Below are 23,128 nucleotides of genomic sequence, written 5' to 3'. Positions count from 1 at the left end.
AGCTCTACTAACTTGGTGTTCTCTTGCTAACAATACAAATCTACATGAATATTTCCCTGACTAGTTAAATGTAAGGCCATTCAAAAATGCTTCTTTTATGTATTTATTCCATGCAGTCACAAGATTCTTAAGAACATTTGTTATCTAAAAAAACACCATCTCAGTGCTCACAGCTCTTGTAGGCAATATAGAAAAATACCATGATCTTCGGCTGTAAAATTATTCTGATAATATAAAAATAGAAAAAATACAGGGCCCACACCACTGCCTGACACCAAAGCCTGTCTCTTCACATGGGATCAGCCTTTGTGATACAGTCTCTAGGGACCACTTTGTCCAGTGAACACTCACATTCTATTCTGGCAGGGAGTTAATCATGGAGAGTGTGCACATGTCTGTGCACTAACCTCATTAGTGCAGGATTTGCTTGGGCTAGATGGGTATATCTGAACTAGTTACTGAGGCTCTTGGCTAAACATCAACCTGCCTAGAGCACCCAGACTAAGACAACTATATGCAGCCTACAAGTCCACTGAAGTTAAATCTACTTCTTGCAGCTCTGAATTCAACTTCCCTTTTTCTCCTCCCTAAACAATGCAGGACTGCAATACTAATGTCACATCCCAATTAAAAAAAATAATAGTGGGGAAAAGAGGATAAATGGTCCTCAGTGACCTTAGAGATCTGCATCTTTTCCTGCGGGGGAGAGGGTGTGTAGAGCTATCACCTCCATCACCTTTGTCCTGGGTCAGCAGAGTATGAGGCTGGAGCTCTGTGTCCAGATCTCCTACTGACTTTGTTTCATCTCATTGTGCTCTGCAATTCCCATGATACTCCTTTCTCAGCATATCCAAATTACCACCAAGTAATAGGAACATAAATAGTGTTGAGTCAACATCAGCCATTTCTTGTAAGTGCTGAGGAATATGCACTTGTATACTCTCAAGTCAAAACAACAGGTCCAACTCCCAGCTGGAGCCTAGGGATGCTGAGCTTTCTGAACTCAGCTGTTCTCGTTTGTTGTTTCCTACAGATACAGAATGTGTACTCACATCACCACTAGATTTCCTGGCATGTAACATACAATCCAGAGCTGAACTGTGATGAACTGAGCTCTGTATTTCCTCACAAAACATCAAGCAGCTAAACCCAACACAACACAGTATGATACCATTTCACATTTCAACTTCTGCCTGGGGGAATAAATGTTTCAAATCACAAGCTGACATGGGCACATCAGCATGGCAGGGAGACGATGGCAACATCTCCATAGCTAAGCCTAAAGGAAGATTTGTTCTCCAGGGAATATGAGGGAGAAGGGGGAGATTCTCTGCTGAAAACATTTCAAGTGTCTGAACTACAGGTCAGTCACTCTCACCTCTGTGCCTATGGAGATCATGGAGCAGATTGGAAATGATGCCAAGGCACATGAAAAATAAGAAGGGGCTTGGTGACAGCCAACATGGCTTCACTAAGGGCACATCACACCTGAATTACTTGGTGGCCTTCTACCACACCATATCATTAGAATGTTGGCCTCTGAAATTTCTCCTGCTTAATGTTCTGAATTATTCTAGACAAAATACAGTAGCAACCTCAAATTTAAACTTATTTCTTTTGCTTATCTGCATATAAATATAGATACCTTCCCTTCACCCACGTATCAGCTCTGGCCTAGGCCACTTCTGAACTTTTAAAAAGAAACACTTGTCTTTCAGATTTATATTACTTTGTTTCAATTTATGTAAGCTACACCAAAACTAGTATAGCTAATTTTTCTTCCATTATTTTCCAGTTTTGTCCCCCTTCCACTGTACCACTGGCAGTCTTCTACTTACAAGGCCTGCAGGGATTTGGGAAGAGAGGCTTAGCTTCTGGAAGGGGGTAACTGAGCTTCAGGAAGCCCATATGGGGAAGATGAAGCAAGGATCTTAAGACAACTGGGGCTTTAGAGGAAGCACAGAGGGCTGAACAGAGGAGCAAGCTGTGCTGCAGAGACCTGCAGCCCAGTCAGATTCACCATTAGTTTCTTTCTAATCTCATCCAACCCTGCTCTTGATTGTTTGCTTTTTTTTTTTTCCTCCCACTGCACAGTACCACATAGATATAAGCACAGGGAATGCAGAGCTGGAGACAAAGAAGTGTGAGAGTGAGGGAGAGGAAGAAGAATTACTGGAAAGTGTAGTTCAGAGGGGGTCTGCTCAGAGTTCCATTTTTTCCCCACATTTTTTTTTGTGCACAGATCCATCTCTACTGCACAGCTTTGTTACATCATGTATCCTACAAACACAATTTTTTTTCCAGAAAGGGACAGTCACATCATGTGATTATTAGAAAAGGTTAGGAAAATTCTGCTGATGGTTTCAGACCCTTCTCCATTTGCACAGCTGTGAATTACCATTCCTTTTTCTGAATAAGAAAAAGTCTCACTTGCTATGAGACCCCCGCAGATAATAATAAATAACAACACTTCTGCATCTTCCCTGAATTTTGGAGATATGGCTTAGTTTTGGAAATCCTGACTCTTCATACATGTATTGATCACTATTAATGGGATGGAAACACATTATCTTTGTCAGAGGTTTTCATTTGTTTTTAACCAGCTGCTGGCTTAGTGGCTAGAGATCACAAAGAGACTGCACTGGAAAACATGCACTTGGTGTTTCCAGTGAAAAAGCAAGGACTTGACTCCAGTCAGCTCAGCAGTATCTTAAGTACCCCTCTTAACTGGGTATGTTCCCTTTAAAAGAAAAATGAACACTAAATTCTCACTATATTGTACTAATGAGTGGCGAGGTGCAACCGTGGTGGCTCACTAGAAAATGCGAGTTTGGGAGCCCTGGAATAGTTCTGAAATTGCCCTAAAAATACAGCAGCCCTTAACAAACTGTTGTCTGCTGCAATTTGTTTTTATCTCTGTGAACTGACCTCCCTCTGTGTCGAACAGTCTTTGAAGGCTTTGTGGAAGTCTTGGATTTGGGGCTGGGCACATCTCCGTTCTCGGATGGGGTTGTGTCCTTAATAGGTCCTGGTAAAGGAGCTGGCTCATGGATAATCAGGACATCATCTTTATTGTGCTGGCCCAGATGCTGCTTAGCAAAATCAAAGCCTTTCACACTGGGGGCTTGTAGCTGTGAGAAAAGAACAAAGACAAGAAACATGAACAGTGAGTGACAATGAGTACAAAAGGCTTTGGTTCAGATCTGCAAACAATGGCCACTGAGAGGATGGTCAGGCCACGGCAGTCTCAGGAAGGAACACGAGAGCACCAGGGAAAAGAAAAAGAAACTCTCCACAATTCTGTCACCTTAGTGCAGTATATGATACACAGTTTAAAATTCCAAATCAATAAATCTAGTTAAAAAACAGACTTCTGATGCTGTTACTATTTTTTACTGCTCTTTCTTTAGATTTAATCCTTGTGTGAGGAGCTTTTTGTGTACTCATGAGTGCAAGGCTGTAGACACCTGTGTACAGACTGAAATGGCTACCACCACCAGGTCATATTTCCATTTCTTCCAGCCAAAATGGATGCAGGATTTTAAATAATTTGAATATTGTCACTGTTGATCTTTCTCATTTTGAGCTCCCCAAATCTGGGAGTGCTTGTACAAATACCTAGTTCATCTGATGAAAGATAAACACTCTGCAGATCTGAGTTATATAGCAGCCTGGCAATGACTTGTCAGCCAGTATTGATGCCCCCAGAAAAAAACTGAAAATCTCTTAAGAATTTCATACTGAACAGACAGAGAAATATACAAAAGGCTTTGGAATTTAGAGAAATTTTCCTAAAGACCTTGTTCAATGGGCATCATGCTTGAGAAAGACACAGAATTCAGCCTTTTACTTTCATAACTATATTTATAAAAAAGCTAACTTCATCTTATCAATGACTTGATTCAGACTTACTCAAGGCTCCGAGTTTCAAGGTCTCTTCTTATTTTTTGGGGGCTTTGGAGTAACTGGAAGATCTGAAGAACTAATTAGGAGAAAGTTTTTCCTCAAACCCCACTCAATTCCATGTCGTTTGGAAGTTGAAAGCAGAAAGAAAACGTTGACAGCTCCAGTTTCAGAAGCACATGCACACTAAACCTGCTGCACACCACAGGCACAAAATCCCCTGTGTGCTCCCTGAGCTGATTTCCTGCAAAGTGAAGCAAGTGCTGGAGCGCATTGATGGGTGCGTCAGGTTCCAGATGTTTAAATGAACCCCTTCTCATAAAGCTTGGCATGCCAGCACAGCTAACTGCAAACACACTCCTCTGATACCATGCCAAAGATAAGCTTGCCTAAGGAATATTCTGAAATAATCTCTTCAAAATATTTTCTCAGTAAGCAAACATTTTCCAAATGGTTCTTGCACTTGAGCAAGCTGCCTGTTTAAGCCAGTAGATGGCAATAAAAGCTCTTCTGTAAAATCCAACAGTTTATCTGCTGAGGTTTTGGAGTTAATTTCTCACAAAATGAGTAAGCTCATTATTGGAACAAATCTGGATGTCTTCTGCTATGTCCATTTGTCCTAGGCTTTACAACAGTCCCTTCAATTCAGCATTATGGGTGGTTTAGTTAATGAATTTATGCAAATAACTGCAACCACTGATTCAAAAAGGCACCAGGGAGCTACACTAGCTGAAGGTGTAACTGTGTCTCCATTTTTTGGAGTCTTTGTCATCTAGTGAAACCTTCCTGAAATTTTCTCCCCTTCAGATGTTAAACATTTCTCTTCAGGATCTTGCTTACTTAATAAAACTGCTCCCCGAAACCCTCCAAAAATCCCCATCCCCTCCCCCAAATATTTCTGAAGACAAACTTTTCACTTCTGCTGTCAGAATTATCATGCCCGCCTTGCACCACTTTGGTTACTGAAACAACTTAGCTACCCCACCTCACTTAGGGCCAGTCTGAAGTTATGTCTATTCTCCTAGAAGATATTCCTGTGTATGACACTCTTCCTTTGAACCTTCAGAGGCTTCCCTTCTTTTAACCCTTTCACACTCCCCCCTCCTGCCTGCCCAGCCCTGCTGCTGCTTCCCAATGATCACATCCTCTGTTTCATTACATTCCCCTCCACAGACTCCAGTGCCCTTAGCCCCAAAGATGATGCCATTCTTCACCATGTGCTAGGCACAATTCTTCCACAAAACAATCTGGTGGTTCTCTACCCTTTTGTTATCAACCTGCAAAGGGGGGGGGGGGGGGGTGAGGAAGGACAACTGAAGAGAAATACATTCCAGGAAGACTGGAGTTACCAGGATGGTTTTACTAAGACTGCTGCATGTCTGAAGCATGAACTTCAACCTAACTTGGAGTCATTCTAGCAGACTGAGTTTGGGAGTAAAAATCATACAAAAATATAGAATTTTCATGTTTTTTTAAACTTTGAATAGTCTTATTTGTAGTTGCAGTCCAACATGACCTTTTATCTAAGCACAGTCACAGATATATTTATGTGTCCAGGCACATGTGCCACAGCATATGTATGCATGAATGTTTATCTGCAGACAGACCACACAGCAGCTGAATTAAAAGGCTGTCAGTACTGCAGAGACCAGCACTCACACTGTAAGAAATGCCAGTTAAGATTATCTGAAACAACCACCAACGACTGCATCCTCTCACACACAGGCACTGCAATAAAGTCTTGAGTTAGAACATCACAAATTCAGTTCTTCCACAGAAACCCTATCGCTCTCTCCCACCCTGCTGGATCCTTGGCACAGACTGGCCCTTCTGCTGTTAGTCAGAGCTGGGCAGAATGCAAGAATGCTATTTGCAAAAGCAGGATCCCCATCTCATTTCACACAGAAGCTGGCAAACTGAAAGGAGAAGGGGATGCAAGATGAGTCTTCTATGCATGTTTACAGCCAGTGTGGCCAAGACTTCAGGGTTTCATGGACACTTGCTGGCAACAGAGGACTGGCCAATCTCAGCTATCACCACCCCAGGCACCACAGAATCTATAGCTATATTCCTTATATATATATAGATATTTCCTGAAGTTGGAGCCAGGTAAACTCCTCAGCTGGTCTTACTCTTCCCTTGACAGGCAGGACCTTTCTCTCTGCCCCACTCTCTTGCTTCTATCTCTTCCTGCCAGTTGACAGCACCCAAGAACCTGAGGCTCATCAGTCTTTACACTTTTAATACCTGGTGTCATAACAAGCTCTGTGTAACACAACAGAGGAAAAACCCTCTCAGCTTTATGGTACAGCTCTACAGACCTCATAAGCACAGAACTGGTGTAATCCTCTGACAATTTAACTGGTAAATCTATAAAAGGGCTTTGTCAACCCCATGCAAACATTTTCCTAAACTTTTAAAACTTAAGCCAGAAACGGGCAGCAAAAGCATTTCCCTCACCCCAAACAATATTCTTGTTCTCTTTCCTTCAACAACCTACAGCCCCTAAGGCCCAGAATGTGCACTAGAGCTTCTCCACGACAATTTTTAGAATTCAGACTGAGCATTTAATTTTCTCTTAACCTTGTTCTTCAGAAAACAAATTCCTTCTCATCTTAAAAAACGGTTTCAGTAACAAACTGATACTTGAATGGAAATGGGCTGAACGTTTCAAGTCTTACAGAGTTCTGTACAGCCAAACATTTCTAGATATCTCTGCTAAAAAAACTTAAGTTGGCACTACCAGCTCCACTACAAAGACTGGATGCATGTATGTGTTTGTGCACATGAATGAAAAAGCATAACAGAAAAATGTGACAATACATACATACACAACATGATACATAACTGAATACAGAAAGATGGTCCTCAAAAATGATAAATTCCCTTATTAAAAATAATATTATTTGAGAAACAGAAATAATAATAGGATTACTACCATAGAAATAACATTGACATAAGCCTGCTTTGTTTTCTTAAAAACAAAATCTACGCTTCTCATACCTCTCCTTGTAGACCACAGCATTATGACTTAAGTGAGAAATGACAGCAGCCAAAATCCACATTTTCAGTGAGAAGTGTCTTAAGGACACTGAACCACAACTCTGCTTTTTTCAAAAAAAAGACAGATCACTGACTCAGTGAAATGAATGATGTTAACTCCTGAATGAAGATATTTCCAACGTTTTCTTAAAATTTTCTGTGTGCCACCCGCTGAGTTCCTTCTTTTCTTTAGATCAAGTTATGTAACAGGTTGCATCACTCTGCCCATCTTGGGACTGGTAGTCAGGACACCATGTATGGATCAGTCATCTATTACTCGTATATTAATCACCACCAAGACAAGAATATGGTATCTTTTCTAGAGCACTTTTAAAGTTTTGCTGCTATCGCAATTAAGTTGTGCTGATATTGTTATTTGTTCAGGTTTCATCAGCCTCAGGAGTCTTTACACAGGACTGCACAAAACCAGTCTTGGCAAAGATTTCTTGATTTAAATGTAAGTTGTCAGAGGTTTTAATTTGTCTTTAGTATGCTTGTGAAAAGGAAAGGGATAAACTACTCTGAAGCTTACCATCAAAATGAACACGTCTAAATTACTGCACTCATAAGGAACTACATTATTATACAAATGCAGAACCTAACAAAATCTTAAAGATGATTTTATATTGCTAAGTCAAGAGAGTTTTTAATTCTATTGTTACATACTGAATGAAATACCCAACCAAGAAAACCCACCAAACCAGTATTTGAAGCTCAATTCATAGAAAAATAAAATAATTTCTGCAGAAGCCAACAAAATCTGTGCACCTCAGTCAATTCTTATTGCATAAAAGCAGATAATAGTTTCAGTGTTGTTCAAGCCACCGAAATACAGAATGGTTGCCAATATATTGGTTTTTTGGATGCAGAGACACACCAGGAATGTCAACAACCTGTCTTCAAGAAAACAAATGCTGCTAACCATTCTGTGAGTAATTTCAGCAGAAAGCAGAAGAAAAGAAAAACAACTCGGTATTCTCCCTGTAGTTCTTACAAGCAGCATTTGAATTAGGACATAATATGAAGAATAATGTATTAAGACCATTTTCCACTGATTTTATACTATGGTCTTGCCTTGTTCCTTGTAGAGCCAGCTGAATTGAGCAGAGGCTGTTAACATACACTTCTAAGGAAACAGAGGAGCTAAGCATGTGCTTTAGTGTCAGTGCATAACCTGTGAACAGGACAAGAATCCCTATAAAGAAGGGACTGACTGAAGGTTGCTGACTGACCACATTCCTGTCATGCTAGCATATAGGATGTTACTGGATAAAGAAACTTCTCAGAAAAAAAAAGTCTACAAGCTTAAATACAGCAAGTCAATGAGACACACTGTTCTTAAAATTCATGTGGTTGAAGATGTAAATCAGTGTGATTTAGGACAGCTTAAAGCTACTACACATTGCCAACTGACTTCACAACCTGACATTCACACCACCAAACTCTTGTCCATATCCCCAGGGCACCATAACATGGGTTAGTGTGAATTCCCTGCATCACTCTCATGACGCATCAAAAAGGATAAGAATTTGTAGTTGCTTGTGTGCTTGGTACACAAGTGCTTTAACTCTTTCTTCATTATGTCTACTATTTCATCCAAAAAGTCATCTACATCTTCTTCCCACAAGGATCATTCATCAATATGGTTTGCAGTCAACTGTTCCACAATTACATTCAAAACACCTACCAGTCTAGCAATAAATAAAAATTTAGAAGTACTGAGGCATGTTCACCTTTCTTATTTTCTTATTCAGCTCATTTTTCTATTATCATTTCTACATATCTTTCCACATAAGTACCAACTCTGTATTTTAGTTTGCACTGCTCTCCTTTGACATAAACCCCTTGGGGATGATGGCCAGGGACTGCCTGTAAAGTATGCATACAATTTATATATGTGATTCAATAACAACAACGCATATCTGACTTAAGACACCAAAGTCATTCATTCAAGAGAAAAGCATATTAGAAGATTTCATAGAAGGAGAGTTCTGACTCCATAGCCACCTTCAAAATACTGAAAAAGGCCCACTTGTATCCCTTGAGGTCTTTTTGTCCTTTGTGTCATTTTGTCTCTTTCCTGACATGAGATATTATGCAATGTATTTGTACCATAAACCAAACTTTTTTAAAAGAAAACCCCAACACCAAGCATCACTTAGTAATGTGCAGAGGGGTTCCTTCACTTTTGCTGGGTTAGAAAATATGTTTAGGGACCAAAACAAAAAGTAGTCTCTAATTTAAATACCTTCACTTGGTAACAGTGTTGGTATGTAAACACAAGTGCACACACAATGACAGTTCCCTGTATTTATTACATCTTACTTGAGATGTCACCACCCTCCCCCTACAGTGGGGTGACAGCCTGTGCTCTCTGAGGCAAGCCTCAAACCAGAATTTTGAGACCTGTGGGCCAAAAAAGAGGCTGCACTTACAAAATGCCACCCATTTTCTTATCTTGGACCAAGTATCTTTATACAAATTATATTTTCCATTTCTCATCACAACAGCACTTCAGCCAACTATTGCCATTTCTGAGAATAGGCAAACCTGTCCTTGGGGACAAGAAATATGCTTAGAGCTGCTGGGGTTTCTCCCATCAAGTTGGGAAAAAGTAGCACACTGTATAGCCAGCACTGGCACAGAAAATCAGAAGCAGCTGATGTACAGCCTCTGGTCCTCCTTCCCTCCACTGGAAAGCCAGAACTGTGTTACTGCTTACCACCAAACAAACAGTAAGGAAAGCAGGAATCCCACAGAAAATACCTCCTCAGGAATTTTGCTTCTGGAGTAGGATTAAAAACAAATAAAGAAAACCCCAAACTTACAAAACTTTATAAAGCTTGAGATTCTCAAGACACCTGTCCTGAAATATTTCCTTAAGACGGATTCTTCTCGTGGATTTCCATCATCCCTCTTCTTCTCCTTTGTGCAATTCTTCCTGCCACACTAATATTACCATGACAGCTCAGTAAATTTCACAAAATACAAGAGGGATCATGTTGTTGAAAGCCCATAACTCTGAGTACATATATGCCCACAGGCTGCTGAGATAACTGCTGTAACAGGCAGAATTTTGTTCCTGAATCACACAGTTTTAGCTTTCCTTCTCAGACAGAAATGCCTCTGGGTGGATACTATCTTAATCATAGTTTGTGAGGTTCCTTTGCACACTGGTTGGAGAGAAGTGTCAGGAGTAAGTCAGAAGAAGATTGGCAACTTCATATAATAGACAGGTATTTTTCATCCCTAAGTTACATTAACAATTACTCCTCTAAGCCATATACATAACTCCAACACCAGATGCAACCTCTAAGAGAGACAGAACAACACATTAAAAAATTACAAATTAAGGGAACTCTTCTCTAAACTTGTGAAGCAAATACATTCTAACATGACTCTCACCATCTGCACAGAGCACAGAGACAACACAGTCCAAAAACACATCCTCTTACAAATAATGAGAGAAGTGTTACCACTTTTAACTAAAGACTTCCAACACAGAGCATAGGTCAGCAATTTTCACTAATTTTTTCATGCTGGTATTTTGTTGGGTTCAATGATTCACATATTTATATACCTAAGAGGGGTTTAATGTGCTCAGAAAGTACATTCCCATGTACTGCAGAAATATTCTGCTTGCCAAAATGAAACTGCAAGTTTCAAACACAAGTGTGCAGCACATTAAAACCTTAGGACAATGATTTAATGTTGGTGCATTTCCATGCTCCCAAAACAGCTAAATTCCACAGCAGATTCTCTATCATATATTGTTAGGAGAGAAAAATTTATTTCCCCAGTATTAATCTCATCTCAGAGGTTTATTATGCTTAGGACGGCACAACCTGTACCTGTATCTTGAAAACAGATTCTTTTTGTTTAACTCCCTTTGAAAAGTGGTTACTACATGAACATAACTCCATAAATCCACTGATCACCTACATTCTACATTTTGAATGGCATATTCAATTCTACTCTCCCCCTCTCAAAATCAATGGAATAGAATTAGAAAATGTTCATGTTATTTAAAGGTTCAAATGCCAGTTCAAAAGAAGGGATTAGAAAACTGGGGCTCCTCTGATTGGAAAAAGAGGTGACAGAGACAGAAATATGACAGAGGTCTATAAAGTCAGGATTGGCAAAGATGAAGTGCCTAGGAATCAGCTGTTCCCTGTCCCCTCCAATACCAGGACTAAGGACCATCGCAGAAAAACTTAGAAGTAGCAGGATAAAAGCATGGTGGAACAAGATGATGTGGTTCCTCATGTAACATGCTGTGGAAACCCCTGTCAGCAGCTGAGGTGAGCTCAGAAGGACCAAACAAGTCCATGGAAAAGAATTATGTTGAGGATTGCTAAATATCTAGCCACAAATAACTGGAGGCTGAAGAGTTACTCAAGGCAAAGCAATCCATACACTTGCCCTGTCCTTCTCCCCTCCTCTAGGCTTTTCCTTGTGGCATCTGGGCTAGCTGACCTTTTGGAATGATCTCAAGACAGATACTCAAATGTTTCTAAGAAAGCAGATGGAGACATGTCACTTTTTATATCTATTTGTATAAGCAGCGTATCTAAGTGTGGCATTTTATTTTTACCACTTGTGAACAGTTAATCCTCATTACAGAAAAAGAGTTACTACAAAAGAGTTCTTTCAGAGGAATTGCCATCAGAGAAATGTATTGTTGAGAAGTAATTAAGATGTTGAATACTCTATCCCTCGTTAGAATCCAGCTATTGACACTGGAGGAGATCCCATGTGCCATACCCAGGAAGACAACAGTTTGGATAGTTAGTCAAGGTAGCTATTAGCAATGAATGGTATTTGTTATGCAAACATGAATCTCATGCATAAACTCATGTCAGTTTTCAAGTAGTTTTTATAAGATTGGTGTCAGCTGCCTTTCTTAACATGAGTCTCTTTTGACTGAATTTTTCTGCAATGCAGAGCTGTTGCCTCGACATTAGACAGATGAACAAAAGGATTACAAGGATGTCAAAACATCACAAGAATTCTTTGCATCAGGAGCAGAAGCCTAGTATTTAGCCTCCAGCAGGGCTGGCCTCTGATCCTGGGAACATCCAAGAGATAGTCTACACACTACACAATAATAAGCAAAATTCTCAATTCAGAGGTGTAAAGTTACACCTGACACATGACATTTGGATATCAGATATTCCTGCTTAGAGGGGGGAAATGAAAATCCACACAAGTGCCTCTCAGACATCTTGCAGCAGGCATGACTCATTACCTGTGACCGTGAGCAGATGAGAGCAGGCATGCAAGGGCCGGTGACAGTCCCCAGGAGATGATGACACTTGAGCTGAGCTGTGCTGGCACAGCCCTCCAGCACTGGCATTACCTGTGCTGCAGCTCCAGAGGGAGGTGCAGGACTTTGTCCAAGGCTTTGAACACTCCACCTGGGCCAGGTGTAAACACCCACAGGAGGGACACTGAACCAGAAGGACACATTCAGTCTCAAGGAAGCACAGTGGCATGCAGAAGGCTCCAGAGAGGAGTGACATCTGACTGGAGAAGCAGACATCATTCCTAATGGGTTTTATGATGCACCCTTGGATACACAAGGAACTGAGCAAGCCACTCAAAGCTATCACTGCAAAAGCAATGACTTCTGCACACCCAGCATTTACAGGAGAACATCCAAGATATTCTAAATAAACTGCCAATTAGCTTGTCCAGTTCTTGCCATTAGGGCAGGGAACCTTTCCCTGAATAATTGTCTATAGCTGAAATTATCGCTGAGATGTCCTAGGAAGGGATCTGACATTTTTCTTCAAATGCTTGTAACACAGAAAGGAAAGCGAAACCCCTAGAGAAGCAGGCTCCATTTTAATTTTTGGATGTCCAGAGACAAAGAAATAATACTGCTCACTCTGCTTCCATTGTGGATAACATGTAAAATGGTTGTTTTGCTCGCTGGGGAAGAGAAAAGAAGTGGTTTTGCACAAAAACATCAGAGGCCCAGTACAGGTACAGAGCAAAATGATGGTTTGAGCATTAAAGAAATTAATTGAGTTTTTTGTGAAGAAAAATTCAGTTGCCCACAAAAGGCACAACTTCTTTGCAGGAAAAAAAAGCTTGGGACAAGCAAAAGGTTGGGACAATGTTATGGTGGATATAGGCAATGGCAAGAGAGAAAATCTTGTTATTTAGAAATACCACTTGTGCATCTTCTTATTTTGTAAGGCAAGGATATCTTAATCCAGTGCAACAACCCAGGTCACATCAAGGTGAATTTCCAGTAGGATGCTATGGCTTACAGAACAAGTCATGAATATTTGATGTGCCCTTTAAATATCTTAGTATCATCTCTTCAAAAGAATTATCCTTGCACAGACCAATGAATCTTGCATAGATTCACTGCTCTCCCCTGTTTCCTTAACTCTCAGTTTAAAAAGCATAAAAAAAACTTTGATCTAAGCATCTTTTCCCATTTAATCTCCACAATGGAAAAGGAAACCTGACATTTTACAGGTGTTATTAATCCTGTTTTGACGCAAATGGATGGATTAGCAAATCACAATCTCTTCAAGCTCCTTTATTTTTCCTTACTTCATGATGCAACCTGGTTTTGCTAGCATCAGTTCCCACAAAAGATTTCTTTCCCATGTATTTATGTTTATATTCACTGAGGCAGCAGATAAATAAAAAAATCCCTTAATAACAGGCTCCCTCTCAATACTCTTTGCAGGAAGTAACATTATGAGCCTTTTAAAGCAGGATCCTTGTGCCATCCTGTCTGCAAGACACTGATCCTGTCCTGAAGCTGGAAGGCCAGATGGAAAGAACACAAACTGCTGGAGCGGTACAGCCAGTGTGCAGAACAGAATATCCTTGCTATTATCTATCCTGCCTTGGAGAATGACCTGGCCCTCAGGGTGGGGCCAAGCAGCACATCTGGAGTCAAGCCCAGCTTCAAGGCTGCTGGGGCACATCAGTATTCCTGCAATCTTGGGAAATTCTGTGCATCTGTCACCATAGGATCTGGGTATTTTTCAACACATCCATTTCCACTCAAATGGGAAATCTGCTTTTGCTGACCATCACAAGTGAGGGACTGTGACCCAACTACTCTAAAGGGGTGCCCACAGAGCATTTAAGGGACCAAAGCCAATTAGCTGTGCTGGCATGATATGCTGGCAGTATGACTGAACTGCTGTGTAGAACAACTACCTCATGAGCCTCACCCACCTCACCAAGGCGCACCCAAGCAGCCAAACCCCACACACCCTAAAGTCATGTAGGATCTAACTGCCAACAGATATTAGCACTGGGCTCCATCAGAAGACAGACTGTGAGGTTATGAAGTTTATTACTTACTTTTAATGGTGGCCATAGGAACACAGAAATCATACCTACTCTGTAAAATAAACCTCTACATATAAAAGATTAAAAATAAAACTGATATTGCCTCAGTGAATACCAAAATGCTTCAGGAAAATCCAGGAGTTTCAAAGCAGGATGAAACAATTAAACGAAAGCAGAGAAGAACGCAAGCATATGACTGACACACTGAGCTACAGAATCCAGTAAAATTTGTAGGGTCTAAGAATCTCCCTGCAGAGGATAATGCAATTTGCAAGAGAGATTCTAACTAAGAATAAAAAGCTCCTGCACAACCTGTGGCTTACTTATGCAATCTGCATTTACAGTACATTTACAGAGTTCTCTCTCTCCATGTTCCAAGAAACCAGCCTTTTAGTCTTGTCTCTGCAGCATGAAGCACACAGGCTTTCCCCCCTCTTTTAAGTCACAGGTAACATAATTTGCTCTCAGCTGCTACTGTAAATTCTAACAGATCATTATGCTGCCCACTGAACTGCTATGTTAAAGTGGCTAATTGAAGACACTGAAGAAAGATTGTTGACACCCCTGGAGATCCACCAGCAGCAGGATATCTGGTATCAACCAAACAAGAAACAGGTGTCTCAGTTTCTTATCTTCCAATCAACACACATTTTCAAGCACAAAACACATTACAGACTTATCACAAGCTTGAAAAGTATTGTCTCCTATTTCCAGCCATATCTATGCTAATGAAAAACTCTATATTTACATGAATTTTTTGTTAAATATTAATGGAAACGAGAAGAGCTAGCACACTATAAATGCATCTTTACATTTTTTTTACACATGAAATATAGATTCCAAGAGAAAAACTTGGATCTTTAATCTAAATATCTTTCTATTTACAGATGTAGTGCAGGCTTTCACCTTCCTTCAGTACCAAGGTCAAGCTCTGAAAATAGAGAATGGAAATGTGGCTGTGGTGAGGAAGAGGAAGCCTAGTTCATTTTTATGGAGTTTATTTACAGACATGAATCCCAGACCACTGATGATGACACTTCTTTGATTACTTCTTTGCATTTGCTCTAATAGAAAGTATAAAATACATAGAAAATTTTAAAGGGCAGGATCAGATCAAATGTCCCTAATAATCTGTATGCTGTTTTGACTGTCAGGGGGTCTTTGTGGTGGTTAAATATGCCCTATTCTGACCCAGAATTCACACCCACTGTTTCAAGACACGAAATCCCAAAGACAGCCTGACAGTATGGAAGTCAGAGTACTGCTTTTATTCCAGGGAAAGGAGGAAATGGTCTGCAAAGTAGGTTCTTCCAGTTGCTTGATGTGCAAAGTGATAAAAATTTAAGCCGCTTTTTATTGCTTTACCTCCAGTGGCACAAGGATGGAACTGGATGTCCTTACTGGCTCTTTCTAGCTTGCTTACAGCAACTTCACCAAAGAAGGCAAAGTGACAGGTTCCCTAGGCAATCCAAAATGAGACCTGCATATAAACAAGTTTGAGGCTTCTGACTCATGAATGATTAAGATGAAGAATACTGTGGAAGCAGTGGGGAAAAGCAACTGAGCCATTTTCTTAAAAGGAAGTAATTACATGAAAGATGTTTCTGGCCTTACAGCCAATACAACCCAACTGCTTTCTTACAAAAAAAGCTTGTGCTAGCAGAGAGGAACAGAAAATGTGATCAAACAGAGTACTGAGGGTAACAGCCCTCTCTTGCCTCTCTTGTATGACTGTTCTCAAATTAGTCAAAACTACTGTGGGGAACTTCCTCAGTCAAAAACCTGTGTTACATATTCCCCCAGCAGAGGTGAAACAAGGTACCAGGGGGTGGTGTTCATCAAAGGGTACCACTTGTTGCCAGCCTGGATTCCGACACACAATTCTCAGTCACAAGACGAGTGGAAGTTGCTATTGATTTGTTCTGACTGCTTTGGAAGTGCGAGCGCTTTCTGCTTCTCTCATCTTTCACATCATTAATTATCTTGAAAAGAGAGCATGGTATACAGACAAGGCTTGTTATGGAGAAAACTGTGTGACTGAACACAGGGTCACAGTGCAGAACGTGACTGCAGTACCACAGGATTAGCACAGGCAGATTATTCTGCCTTTATTAATGCCTCTGAAGGTATAGTCTGTAACAAGAATTTCTGACACACACAGGTTCTCTTTGGCTGTAAAAATAAAGTAACCTTTCAGGCACTTTATCATTTCTTTTTACTGAATGCATCCTTTGTGAAAACCCTGGATCACAGATTTTTTGATTTTCACTCTTGGGCAAGAGAAATACAAGAGTACTGAATTTCTCACTATCCTAACCTATGCTCCTTATGCAGGCACACACAGATCCACTAATTTATGTTCCAGTACTGCAACAGGTTCTCAAAATTGCAACAAAAAGAGCCCTGGCAGAACACAGAGCAGCCAGGACAGGTTCTAGCGAATTCTAGTTCCAGTATGAGGTATGATGGGTGGTGCACTTTAGCTGTCAGATTTGGTTAGCAGAAACTCTCCAAAGAAAAATTCAGCCTTCTGGGGAAAACAAGGTCAGTGATTCAAGACTCAGTACATTTCTTCTTATTCAGTCCCAGCCACAGCCTTGAAATGAAGTGATAAAGACAAGTTCCTTTCAGCCTCAGTGCCCACATTTCCGAAGGATGGATCTATCTAATGCAGTATCAAATACCCAGGAGAATAAATAAAACACTATGGGATTCTTAACTTCAACTATCATTAGACTGCTTCCCTCCTTCTTTTTTTTTCCCTCTAAACTGGAATGCTCTGAAACTGTGTTTACACATGCTAGTTAAGGATGCCAGGTGCTCCCCAGAGTCTCACATTCCTTTGTTTTTAGAATACCCCACCTCCTCTCAGCACAGCTTCCTCGTTTACCTTCTGTCGCTGCTGAATGTTGCTCACTGTGTCTGGCTGAAACTCCAGCTTGTCTGTCCTGCAGAGTTTCCAGTATAAAATAATAACAATCAGGAGCACCACAGTAACTGGGACTGCCACCCCAACGATAATCCAGAGGTTGCTGTTCTGAGTCTCTGACGTGGGCTCCTTCAGCCTCTCCACAGCTGTAAAGTTAAAAGGAACACAGCAATATTACATGGTTATATTTCCAACTGAGGACACTTCAAGGTGATGTATTTTTATGTTCTTGTAAAAGCTAGTTAAGGAATTCATCAGAAACCAGCTGCACATCACAGGAAATGCCATACCACTGTAAGTTAAGGGATGTCATGCTCAGGAAGCATGGGGCAGGAGATCAATTGTCCTGGCACACCTTCTGAAGAGCTGTACTTAAAACACTAATGAAAATGGCTCTTCTGCCACACCATCCTGTAACCCAAAACTAAGCTGACACAGTGAAATGGGTCTAAAAAAATTACTCTACCACTAGCAAAGGTAAGAGACTGTCCAAAATTGCTGCCTGTTTCCTGCTTTAGGCAGTATTACCAGCTGCTTCTTCTCTTTAACGTTCTGTTATCAAAACCAATTTGAACCTCCTCCACAAGGTGTATAGTTCTGCATTGCTGATTACTTTTTTTCTTCTCTCTGTTTTATTGTCAGTGTGAGATCCTTCGGCCCCATGCAGAAAACAAAACTGCTGGGAAGTGTAATCAAACAAGTTATTCTTGCAAAAGATAAACTGAAATAAAAGACAAAACTTTTATTTGTTAATTTTGCACAGTGGTTAATTATGGGACTGAAAACCATAGCAATAATACATTTCTAGTCAAATTGATGTACTTTCTAAAAATGATGTTTTCAAGTCAAAAAGAGTATTTCTATTTTTTTCTATATATCGTTTTATTAGTGGTCATTCCAATGATGAGCCTAGAACAAAGGAATATAGAATTCTTATATTTTATACATCTAACAGCTCATTTCTGGCATTATGTTTTCTGTTACAAAAATAATCTTTTTTTGGTCTAGCTTCTTCCAATAGAAGCACTTAAAGACTTCTATGATTCTGTGACTCTTAGAAGAACTCTCAAATGACAGGTCAAAGATAACAAATTCCAACATGCACTATAAGCTATGAACACTTTATCAAGTTTGTTCAACATTTATCAGTTTTGTAAAGAGAATTTATTCTTGCAACGTTTTTCACTTCTGTCTAACCAGCATTACAGTCCATTTATGGATACTGAGGAGATGCATATGAGCTACTGACCTATCTGTACACAACTGTTTTAATGAGGGACAAAATTTAGAAACACATACAGATGGTACAATTATTACTATTTTCTTTTCTCTCTGCAGAGAATTTTAAATCTCAGACACATGCTTGTTCTGCTGGCAAACAATCCTGTGGTACCATGTAACTCATGCCTCCATATTGCACAGAAATGAGAAAAGGTAATTAAACCTTCATACCAGTGAGGTATTTTGCAGATCATATTGTCTCTTCCTCAGATACCTTTAAGTTTCTTTCCTAACTGTAACACTGAATTTTGAGTAGGTATTCTGTCTCGGTACTAACTGAAAACTATTTATATACTAAGCCTCCTCAATAAAGTAATTAAATGAATTTACATGACCTATCCTATTTATTCTGATGGGTATCTAGTAAAAAAATCACATTACTTTTATATTATATTCATTAAAAGATCATATTACTTAAAAACTGCTGATGGACAAACAAGTAAAATCAAGGTCAATCATATTCCATGGAAGAAATAAATGCCCTAACTACCCTTAGTGTACATCTTTCACAGAAAAAATAATTCAGACAAAAAAGCAGTGACTGGTGTTAGAATACACTGCCATTACTCAGCTAAAGGAAACACCCATTTCATACCCATGCACTCCCATCTCCCAGCTGTGGGGTTTGTGCAAGCTCCTGGACAAACTGTAAAGAAACACTGGCCTAGCAGGATGACATGGAAATGGCAGGAAGGTCTTTAGTCAGCACTGTGCTTTTCCAGCACAAGCACAGAGTGAATGCAGTGAGGCAGGACTTAAGGACCCTGCTGCAACCCTTGGCTCAGAGAGGCAAAACTACACCGCACAGCTCGCTGCAAGGCTGCTAAAATTCATTTCCTCAGCAGTGGCAAAGCTGCAGCACCCCAAAAACAAAGCACTGCAACAGTGGGCACCGTGCAGTGCCATTACCTGGCCAGGTAAAGCCACCCCTCCAGTTTGCCTTTGCTGGCAGTGGTGTGGGAATGGCAGAGGGCTTGGCAGTGGTGTGGGGATGGCCCAGGGCTTGGCAGTGGTGAGGATGGCCCAGGGCTTGGCAGTGGTGAGGATGGCCCAGGGCTTGGCAGTGGTGAGGATGGCCCAGGGCTTGGCAGTGGTGAGGATGGCCCAGGGCTTGGCAGTGGTGAGGATGGCCCAGGGCTTGGCAGTGGTGAGGATGGCCCAGGGCTTGGCAGTGGTGAGGATGGCCCAGGGCTTGGCAGTGGTGAGGATGGCCCAGGGCTTGGCAGTGGTGAGGATGGCCCAGGGCTTGGCAGTGGTGAGGATGGCCCAGGGCTTGGCAGTGGTGAGGATGGCCCAGGGCTTGGCAGTGGTGAGGATGGCCCAGGGCTTGGCAGTGGTGAGGATGGCCCAGGGCTTGGCAGTGGTGAGGATGGCCCAGGGCTTGGCAGTGGTGAGGATGGCCCAGGGCTTGGCAGTGGTGAGGATGGCCCAGGGCTTGGCAGTGGTGAGGATGGCCCAGGGCTTGGCAGTGGTGAGGATGGCCCAGGGCTTGGCAGTGGTGAGGATGGCCCAGGGCTTGGCAGTGGTGAGGATGGCCCAGGGCTTGGCAGTGGTGAGGATGGCCCAGGGCTTGGCAGTGGTGGGGGGATGGCACAGGGCTTACGCTGTGCAACGCTGCCCTCAATGCGGTACCCAAGGATGATGGCAGCCCGCTGGATGTCCACTCTGTTCATCAGGTCTGAGCACTTCAGAGCACTCAGCCTCTCCCCATCTTGGTCCTCCACGAAATAGATCAGCTCCACGGGGTTATCAACACCAGCTAAGCGTGACACGTTCACGATCTGAAAAGAAATTGCAAAGCTTTTACATTTTAAGCTGTGTTTATTTGGAGCTCGCATACATTTTGTCTTAAGAGTTCATACTCTCTCTGCTCTGTTGTAACTGAAAGGAAAAGTTCAAGAAAAGCTACAGCTGGGTTGTTCCACTCCTTTTATTGTTTTCTTTTTTCCTTCCCCCCTCCTTTTTCCTTTTCCCACTTGTATCATAAAAATGTACACATCTGGTAAGTAAGAGAACTGCTTTCACTCTAAAGATGCCAACACTGTGCCACCCTGGAAGCCTCTACTGCCTTTAGCAATGGTTGGTTAGAAGAAGTGTGACTGCACTTTTCCCTTCTCTAAAAACCTACTCTAACTTTGATTTGTTATTCATAACACACACACACACACACACCTCTTTGCTCCAGTTTTTCTAAATGTTAAGCAGCTACACAGGTGAATATTCTGTTAGCATCAAATAAAACTGTTTGCTCTGTTTCAACCTAAGCACTTGCACAACCACCTCCATCCATCCTCCACACAGCTCCCCTTGGCATCCACCTTTCTTCAGGAAGGAATGTATTGGACGCTGTGGGAAGGAATTCTTCCTACTTACATCTAAAGACATTAATAATCAAAAGAATGCATGCTATGAGGAAGCCCTGTAGATACTCTCTAACATCTACATTGCATATGAGAACCACATAACTTTGAATTCCTGTAAAATTACATCTTTTTATATAACAACTCTCATCTGTTTAACCATTCACTAAGCAATGGTGAGCACAAACTAGAATTAGGACAATAAACAGTAGGAGGTATTCTGTTGTGATTTTTTTTAAAGAGTTTGAAGGGCTTTGGAAGGAATTGACATAAATAGAGCAATGTATTTTGCTTCCTTCAGAATTATCCTTCTGCTATAAAGTACACATTTAATAATCTCAGAAACTGCCCATAGGCCTAAAGTAAAGCAAACACACAAATGTTTGCATGTGAGGCTTACAAAAGCAAATCTTTATATTGTTTTCTTTCCTAGCTTCCAACTAAACAAATTCTGTTGAAGGAAAGAAGTACAATTTCGAGCTCAACAGGAATGATATCCTGGTTTTGGAGAACACCAACTCAACAAGTCCTAAAAAAGCAATTCCCAGGAATGGCAACAGCAAAAATATATATATAGTTTTAAAAAAACAAAAAAACAAAAGAGGGGAGAAAGATGAAACAAGAGAAAGCACAATTGTCATAAAAATCTTTTAGGACAAATCAAGTGAAAGCAAAAAGTAATGTTCAGTGTCAGCCATATTTGATGCAGGAAACAGCACATCTACAAATAGAGCAGAAAAATGTGCACATCTCTGAAACACAGCAAGAGCTGCTAACAGGACCCATTAAATGATGCTGCTGCTCACCTGAATGCCATTCCCTCTTCTACCAGCTAAGGAAAAACAAATCCCCGACTGAAGGTAACAAAATAGCATCAATAAATGAGGTTTCAACACACATATGTGGCAGCTGTAAAGCTAAATCTGGCTTCATTGACCTCAAATATACAATGGGTTAACAAATGCCCACAGCTTTATGTTACATTATATCTGCTACAGGAGGGTTGCCACAGCCTGGTCTCAGAGCACAGAGCAGCAGAGTGTACAGACTGGTATTTGCTCCCAGCACAGATGAAACCTTCCCAAACAGCACCTAACACACATGGAGGGTGAGGGAGCTGAAAATTAACGGGTTCTTAGTTTTAATTTTATGAAGCTCCTCTGTGCATAGCCAGAGAATCAGAAAAAATGAGAAAATTCTTAAACTGAGCTGTCATATATTTTACAGCCTGTGAAGAATCCAAGGAGTATAACTATGTGTGTTATACACATCATGGTAACCAAGCTGCCTGTGTGGGTTAACAAAGGAACTTCTCCACAGCTGTCTTTAGAAAAGGCAGAAGATAAGAAGGACAAGATTTCAGTGCAAGTTGTCACAATGGAAACTAGACAAATTTTAACACAGAATTAAAATCAACAGCATTTGGCTCCCTATGCTGAGGAACAGGGATGAGTGAGAACAGGGAGAGTGGAGGCAGGAAGAAGTAGCTGGAGGTATTTCAGCACAGTATAGAGAACAGGGGAACAAGCACAAAAAAGTTCAGTGGAGGTGCAGGCTAGTGCTGATCAACTAAGCTCACTATTTAAAGCTAAACTTTATCAGAAATAATTTCTTCTGCATATACAGTATTTTATGACTGCTCACACCATACAGAGAGAGAAGCTTCACAGAGAGAAGCTGCAGACAAAATTTCAAAACCATGGGAAGATGGTTATGGATTTCTATTCTGGGAAAGCTGGTGACTAGCAGGGTAGTCAGGAAGCAAACACAAGATAATTAGATTTGCACATAAACCCAGTACCTGTGACAATAGCAGTACCTCAGTTTTCATCTAAATTTTACTTACTGATTTTTGTAACTAGCCTCTGAGTTTGCTGGAACACAGGAAATGGCATACTGGGCCTGAACTCTTTTAAATCTGGTCATGGAATTGAGGCACACAGTCACTGTGCCTGTTTGTTTTACAGAGTTTCTGGATTCTAAGTTTTGTGACACATGGTTCCAAATTATACTCTTTGTGCAGCTTCAGACTGCTTTAGTCTCTGTCCTTGAGAATGATAAGAATGCAAGCAGAGACAAATAGTATTTGCCAGGCATCCAGCAAAGCAGCCCACATGTAAGGAAGCATTTAAGCATTTTACATTTATACTCTGGCAGTGAGAGACGACATAGGGAGGGAAGAGATAGGAGAATTTTAAATGCAGGAGGCAGAAAGTTGGAGGGGAAACAAATAAGAAAAGACTAATTCAACTCCTGTGTACATAAATGATACCATCTTTGTTGATAC

The 23,128-nt window shown here is 40.9% G+C and overlaps 1 protein-coding gene across 1 annotated transcript in view; it reads right to left on the bottom strand.

Annotated features, from left to right (window-relative positions):
• Positions 1-23,128, bottom strand: part of KIAA1549 (KIAA1549 ortholog) — a 74,003-nt gene that overhangs the window by 24,560 nt on the left and 26,315 nt on the right. Inside the window, exons 8-10 of the mRNA XM_031057017.1 lie at positions 20,085-20,262; positions 17,162-17,346; positions 2,929-3,131 (exon numbers count right to left, since the gene is read on the bottom strand). Of these exons, the coding sequence (XP_030912877.1) occupies positions 2,929-3,131; positions 17,162-17,346; positions 20,085-20,262 (566 nt within the window). The remainder of the gene's footprint in view (positions 1-2,928; positions 3,132-17,161; positions 17,347-20,084; positions 20,263-23,128) is intronic.

This window comes from Geospiza fortis, unplaced genomic scaffold, assembly GCF_000277835.1.
Source record: "Geospiza fortis unplaced genomic scaffold, GeoFor_1.0 scaffold10, whole genome shotgun sequence".
Lineage (NCBI taxonomy): Eukaryota > Metazoa > Chordata > Aves > Passeriformes > Thraupidae > Geospiza > Geospiza fortis.
The sequence above is the reverse complement of the archived record's forward strand: the minus strand, read 5'-3'. Positions and strand labels throughout refer to the sequence as shown.